We start from the raw sequence: 7,618 nt of genomic DNA, 5'->3' as shown, positions 1-7,618 counted from the left end.
AGAGAGCGACTGGGGGAAGAGAGAGAGCGACTGGGGGGAAGAGAGAGAGTGACTGGGGGAAGAGGGGAGGAAGGGGGAAGAGGGGGGCGAAGAAGGGGGAGGGAGGGGGAGGAGGGGGGAGGGAGGGGGAGGAGGGGGGAGGGAGGGGGAGTAAGCAGGAAGGGGGGAAGGGGGAGGGGGGAAGTGGGGAGGAGGAAGGGGGAGGGGGGAGGAAGGGATGGGGAGGAGGGGGGGAATGAGAGGGGGAGGGGGAGGGGGGGAGGGAGGGGGGAACGGGGGTGGAAGGGAGGAGGGGGAGGGGGAGGGAGGGGGAGGGGGAGGCGGGGGGGAGGGGGGGAGAGGGGAAGGGGGGGAGAGGGGGAGGGAGGGGGGGAGAGTGTGAGGGGGGGAGGGAGGGGGAGGGGGGAGAGAGAGTGGGGGGGAAGAGAGAGGGAGAGAGAGAGGGCGAGTCCCCGAGCCCCACCCCCCTCCCTGAGCCCCGCCCCACCCTCCCCGAGCCCCGCCCCTCCACCCCGAGCCCCGCCACCCCTCCCCGAGCCCGCCCACACACGCGCAATGAAACCGCCCCCGTGACGCAGCGATTGGTCGACCGTCGGGTCGCTCGACCTTACGATTGTTCAACCTTCGTGTCACTCGATACTAATGAGCGGATAATGAGCAGAATTTTGAACGTTTTTTGGATACCGTGGACGCAATTTTTGTCGGACCAAAATTAAATACGATTATGACCGTTCTGGATCGTAAGCTTTCTTTTGATGTAATGCACGTGTAGGTACGCTCTATAACTTTAGAGTGTATAGCCGGACAGACAGACGGAAGGACAGACAGACAGATCAACCGCTTTATATATATAGATATTTTCCTAATTACTGTATGATGATTAATTTGACATTTTTGACTTGTGATATTTACATTAAACCACACAGTCAGCTCTCTCGACCCCTCGATCTGTCAGTCTGTGGCCCAGGTGATATCTAACTCTGAATCATTAACCTTGTGTGTGCTTGTTGTTTCAATCTTGTCATTGCTGAAAAAAATGGATTATTGTTTCCTATCCCGTGATTTTTGACATCTGATGAATACAGTCTTCGCTATTTATTATACCAGAGTGAGGAGAGAAGGAAACAAACTGCATCTGGTGTGCATGTAAAATAAAACAGTGAGAAATGTACAGCAGGCCAACCAGTATCTGGAAAATAGTTAGAAAAGGGTTATATCACAAGCAACATGACCCCAAATACCAACCTGTCCTCTCTCCACTTAAATGCGGACAATCCTGCTCTGTGTTTAGACCACGGTCTGGTTTTTAGGTCCAGAGTGATTCAGAATGTGGGGGCCTACGTGGGTCCTGTGCATTTACTGCAGCCGAGTTTCCACTGGCTCACTGAACTTACACAACTTGTTCCTCTTTGAGCAGGTGGGTAAATTTGCCACTTCAAGTTCTTTATTTGACACTCTCCAGTCCCTGTGTGTAGATACAGCTGTTTATAAATTCAGCCGTCAGTATGAAAATAACAGGAATAGCAATGGTACAGATACTGCACTAAATACATCGTTTCAGCAATTGTTTCCTTATTTTGGGAAGGCAGAAAACACTTAAAGAGTAAGTCAGATTCCAAGCGTGGACCGGCCACAGGAACCTCCCCAATAGGATACTCACCCTGGGTCACCTCAGAGAGTGAGTATTGGTCCCGAATGAATGGTGGAATTCATCCCAGCTGAACAGACTCTGTCCCTATCCTGAAAAAAAACAGGTTCACTTCCCAGCAGGGCCACTGGGCATTGTTACTGAGTGGGAGCCCTGGGTAATGTTACCCAAAATCCAGGAATACTGAGTGCGATTGTCAGTGTCCCATTGCAGCCAGACTGAGCCCCACCGTGGGCCCTTCCTGTCTGTGCATTTCCCCAGTGCCCCATTGGGGAACATTCAGCCCCAAATATCCACGTGGCTGAGTCTCATCACCCTGTGGCTGGGCCTCTGACCTCACAATGGGAGATGACACTCGCTCAGCTCGAGCCTGATACCCCTAAAGGGGTCGATGGGAATTAAACCTGGAGCGTGGCCGCTTAAAGGGGAGGGGCAGAAAATGGGCCAAAATGGTCATATGGAGCAGTAATATTTATAAATTTTAATAATCAAACTCCACTTTGGGTCTTGTATCCTGCAGCAACTTCAGCTGATTCTCTCCAGTTGAACTGAATTGATTCCCCCACAGCATGAAAGATTCAAAAGGAGATAAACAGATTGAATAACAGTGTAAATAACAGGGAGATAGGGGTTAATATGTGAATAATAATTACAGCCAAATGTTACCCATAGAAGTGACTGAATCCCATTAATATTTTATTTATTACATAGGCTGAATGGCATCCTTCTGTGCCATAAATGTCTATGATTATATAAACACTCACTGGATCGCCTCCAGACTCCCGCAGGTCAGTATGAGGCGATGAAGAGTGGGGACAGATCCGTCTGTGAAGGAGTTTGATCCCAGGGTCAGAACCGTCAGTGAGCGGTTTCTACTGACAGCGGAGGCGAGATCCTCGACCCAAGAATCTGCGAGACCAACATTCCATCGACTGGGGATCAGAGAGAGAAAGAACAGGAATCAGGGTAAATCCCTAGGGCTATAAGTTAGTTGCCGGTGGTGGCGAATAACAGGTGGTATCGGCTCGGCCGCCCGTTATAGGCAGAGCCTGATATTCAGTTTTATTGCAGTCAATGGAAATGACCATCAGGCTCTGCGTATAACAGGTGGCCCATCTGGTACCACCCGGCTTTCACCATCACCCCAGACCAACATCTAGGCCCCAGTGTTTAATATCAGTATCATTGTTATTAATAAACTCTATACATTATTGAGCGTCAGTAATAGTGCTGATAATGTACTGTTTATTAATAATATTACTGATGCTACTAATAATTTACAGTGTCAGACATCCAGTTATTATAAACACAATCTCACACAATCTGGTACTTACCACAGTTTCTGTACTTTACAGTCCGGGTTCCTCAGAGTCACAGACACTAGGTTCACTCCTGAATCTCCCAGTTTATTAATACTCAGGTTCAGATCCGCCAGTGAGCGGTTTGTACCAAGAGCTGAGACGAGATCCTCGGTACAAGAATCTGTGAGACCGTTATTCCAGAGCCTGGGATCAGAAAGAAATAACAGGAATCAGGGTAAATCCCCAGTGTTTATTAATAAAACAATTCCTGATACTAATACCAATGTACAGTGTTTCCTAACCACATTTAATGATACTAGTAATGTACAGTGTTTATCATTAATTGTGATATTACAGTTCCTCCTTATGTAAGGAAGGATATACTTGCCTTAGAGGCGGTGCAACGAAGGTTCACTAGACTGGTTCCTGAGATGAGAGGGATGTCCTGTGAGGAGAGATTGAGTCGAATGGGCCTATGTTCTCTAGAGTTTAGAAGAATTGAGGTGATCTCATTGAAACGTACAAGATGCCGAGGGGAATTGACAGGGTAGATGTTGAGACGGTGATTCCCCTGGCTGTAGAGCCTAATCTAGGGGGCATAGTCTCAGGAGAAGGAGTGGGCCATTTAAGACTCAGATGAGGAGGAATATCTTTACTCGGAGGGTTGTTAAACTTTGAATTCTCTACCCTAAAGGGCTGTGGATGATCAGTTGTTGAGTATAATCAAGACAGAGATACATAGATTTTTGGACTCTCGGGGAATCAAGGGTCGTGGAGACCGGGTGAGAAAGTGGAGTAGAGATCAAAAATCAGCCATGATCTTATTCAATGGCGGAGCAGGCTTGAGGAGCCATATGGCCTACTCCTGCTCCTTATGTTTGTTATGTTATTAATCAACACTGTACATTCAAAGCACTATTACTGATACTGTTAATAATGTTCAGTGTTAGACATCCAGTTATAAGCACAATCTCACACAGTCTGGTACTTACCACAGTTTCTGCATTATAAAGTCCGGGTCCCTCAGAGTCGCAGACAGCAGATTCACTCCTGAATCTCCCAGTTTATTAAGAATGGAGAGAGGAACATCTCGGGAGAGTACTGGCGAAAATTCGAACTGATCAATTGTTCCAGAGCTGTTTTTCCCGGAGAAAATCCAATTCTGGGAGTTCAGCAGCAGTGAGCGGAGTCCCGGGGATTGGAAAATCAACAATGCTACAAAAGATTGTTTATGACTGGGCCACTGGGAAAATATACCCACACTTTCAATTTGTTTTCAGTTTTACATTCCGAGATTTGAACGCTATTAACGGTAGAATAAACCAGAGGAATCTGACACTGGATCTGTATATTTACTTTGGGCATATTTTGGGAGAGCTCTCGAAGAAACCAGAGGGACTGCTGTTTATATTCGATGGTTTGGATGAATTCAAGGACAGGATCGATTTTTCTGACAATCGGAGAAATACAGAACCTCAGCACATGTGCACAGATCCCGAAGACTGGTGTGAAGTGTCTGACATTGTGTACAGTTTAATACAGCACAAGCTGCTCCCAGGATGTTCAGTGCTGGTGACCAGCCGCCCCACTGCATTACATTTATTGGAAAAGGCTGAGATCAATGTCTGGGCTGAAATCCTGGGGTTTGTTGGTGAAGAACGGAAGGAATATTTCAACAATTTTTTTGAAGATCAGACGGTGGCAGCAGCAGTTTTCAAACATGTGGAGGAGAACGAGATCCTGTACACCATGTGCTGCAACCATGCCTATTGCTTCATCCTCGGGCTGTCACTGGGCCCCTTCTTTACACAAAGAGACAGGAATCAGTAGCGAGTTCCCAAGACCATCACCTAACTATATTCCTACTATATTTACAAAATTCTGAAAAACCATGGCCGAAAGATTGAAAGCACCCTTGATGTGTTACTGAAGCTTGGTGAGCTGGCCTTCACAGGAGTCTCCGAGAAGAAGATTGTGTTTAGAAATGGAGATTTGTTCAAGTACAATCTGCAACCTCTCGAGTTCCTGTCTGGGTTCATGATGGAACCTTTGGAGAGAGATGATTCTGCACAGAACTTGGAGTACACACTCCCGCACCATACCATCCAAGAGTTCATAGTTGCTCTCGCACAATTCCTGAATCCAGATCCCAGGGACATCCTGAAAATCCTCAGAGAAGCCCACAGTAAGGAAGATGGACGATTTGAGATATTTCTCCGTTTTGTTGCTGGTCTCTCCTCCCCACAGGCAGCTCGGCTCCTGGAGGAGTTTCTGGGTCCATTTCTTCATCAAACCACCTGCCGCGTGATTGACTGGGCGAAGGATAAGTTTGAAGGACTGATTGGAGACACAAAGAGTAAAACTGATATAATGGACGTTCTGAACACATTGCCCTACCTGCTGTGTCTCACAATAAAGCACTGGCTCGGAAAACAGTGGGATCTGAGAAAACACTTCCATTTAGTGGCTTGACATTGACCCCAATTGACTGTGCGGTCCTGTCTCATGTCATTGGACTCTGTGATACAATAAAACACCTTGACCTATGGAACAGCAAAATTCAGTGTGAAGGATTCCAGCGGCTAGGACCTGTACTGCACAAATGTCAGGTGTTGAGGTAGCTGTTTATTTGTCTCTCACTGTTGGGCGCATTGTAGAAAAGACACAGATTGTGTTGTTGCTCCATAATGAAGGGAAATAAACAGTTAAGTTTAACCAGAGAGAAGCAGATTCAACACAAATATGACGAATAAGAGGATCGGTTAGTAATTCCCTCAGGACTGGAGAATCCACAATTGATCCTTGTGAACAAGTAGGGATTGTATAAGACTTATTGTATCAGAAAATACAGGTCACTAAGAGTCTGATAATATAATTGCAATAAATCATAATTATTGCTATTTTCTAACTGCCATTGAAGAGGCTCCTTCTCACTGTTACTCACACAGACAGACACTAACTGCAGCAGTCCATTTGTCGAAGCATCCTACTCTCTTCCGAGGTGTGTAGGAGAGCGAAGCAGAAACACCAAACATTCAGTAATACAGAGCAAAATCACAGTCTTTGGGTAGCGAACCGCCAGTGGGCGAGCTGAGCTTTCCCCGGAGGGTGTCGGTACGTTATCTTAACTCCTCAATGACACAGCTCTTCACACTCTCCAATACATCCACCATCTCTTCTCCTGGCTGGCAATACTCGCGCCTCTGAGTCACAGGGTAGTGGATTCGGGCCCCACGCTCATAATCCGGGCTGACACTTCGGTGACATTTAAGAGCTAAGGTCTGCTGGTAAAAGGCTCCAATCTAAAGGGTTGTGGGATATTAGCCCCGGAGTACAGACACACACCGGCCAGCGGTGGGGCCTCGCAAACAGTGGGCAGCTCCTGGGTAAACCGGGGGAAGTGAACCCGGGAATTCCCCATAATCCGCCCCCTGTGTGTGAGGCCCCGCTCGGGGAGGGAACTTCCGAAAATTCCCCCAAAACTGTCGGGCCAGTTACACCTGAAATAAATGTAGAGCCAGTTTAATGGGGAATAAAGTGAGACACCCCTCCCCTATAAACTAGGATTTCAGGGACATTTAAAATTTGTAACGGGACAGAATAAACTCTCCTTATGACATAAAATCCTGGTGGACGGATGTTACAGCAGCAGTTAACGTTTCACAATATAACGCACCCCGAGTTATGATACAGATTAATATAATGCACAGAGTATAAAGTACAGGAAATCACCGCTTTATCATGTAATTCTGGGAATATCGCCGCATTCCCATAAAATCGGCATTTAAGGAGCAGTAGAAATGACACAAATTTCCCCAAACATGACGGAGCCGATCACTGAGCTCCAGGAGGCTAATTCTGATCATCAGGGAATGAGACCGGACTGAGGGACATTTAAAGGCTTCAAACAGATAGCACTTTATTCAGTACATACATTTACTGACAGTCCCTGAATATATGATGAGTTGGGCAGAGTGAGATACATTGTCAGTGACTGGGAAACCGCGTTATTAATGTCCTGAAGTACTTTCAGTGATTGCTGTAATATCCGAGACAGAAAAATATATCAGGTCCAATGTTTCATTCAGTTTGTTTCTCACTCTCTGTTTGTGTTTAGACTGGGGATCAATAAACTGGGAGATTCAGGAGTGAAAGTACTGTCTGCGGCTCTGAGGAACCCGAACTGTAAAATAGAGGAACTGGGGTAAGTACCAGGCTGTGTGAGATTGGACCAGGGATTCGGGTCTCCACGGGTGAGTACGCATGGAGTACTCAACCGTAGGCTCAGTGGAAGTGCTGGTTTCGTGCATGCACTGCGCATGCGCGGGAAACCGGAAGTTCTGTTCCCTTGAAAGAAGGGGTTCAGAGGTGGTAAACGTGCGCTGGAGAGTTTTTTTCCAGGTTTTTCCGGGTGGGTATGTCTCCACGACTTACACATATAAAAAGCAGTCGCAAGGCCTGCTGTTAACAAGGTAAGTGGTGAATTAATTAAAATAAAAACATTTGTTCCACAGCTTTATTATTTTAAATTACTTTAAAGAAAGGTAAGTTTATTTTACACCCCGTTAGAAAATGTAATAATTTTTTCAAAAATTTAAATTATTGTTTAAAATGGTTATTTCACGTAATTTATAATTATTTTCAAAATGTGATTTTTTTTTACAATTTA

General features: G+C 46.2%; 1 protein-coding gene across 1 annotated transcript in view; it reads right to left on the bottom strand.

Moving 5' to 3' along the window:
* Nucleotides 1-2,408: 2,408 nt before the first annotated feature.
* Nucleotides 2,409-7,618, bottom strand: part of LOC147092703 (NACHT, LRR and PYD domains-containing protein 3-like) — a 50,807-nt gene continuing 45,597 nt past the window's right edge. Inside the window, exons 8-10 of the mRNA XM_085975668.1 lie at nucleotides 3,942-4,020; nucleotides 2,983-3,153; nucleotides 2,409-2,580 (exon numbers count right to left, since the gene is read on the bottom strand). Coding sequence (XP_085831794.1) covers nucleotides 2,409-2,580; nucleotides 2,983-3,153; nucleotides 3,942-4,020 — 422 coding nt within the window. The remainder of the gene's footprint in view (nucleotides 2,581-2,982; nucleotides 3,154-3,941; nucleotides 4,021-7,618) is intronic.

This window comes from Somniosus microcephalus, unplaced genomic scaffold, assembly GCF_052327205.1.
Source record: "Somniosus microcephalus isolate GS21.2 unplaced genomic scaffold, FLI_Smic_1.0 unresolved_chr2, whole genome shotgun sequence".
Classification (NCBI taxonomy): domain Eukaryota; kingdom Metazoa; phylum Chordata; class Chondrichthyes; order Squaliformes; family Somniosidae; genus Somniosus; species Somniosus microcephalus.
This window is presented reverse-complemented; position numbering and strand designations above follow the sequence as displayed.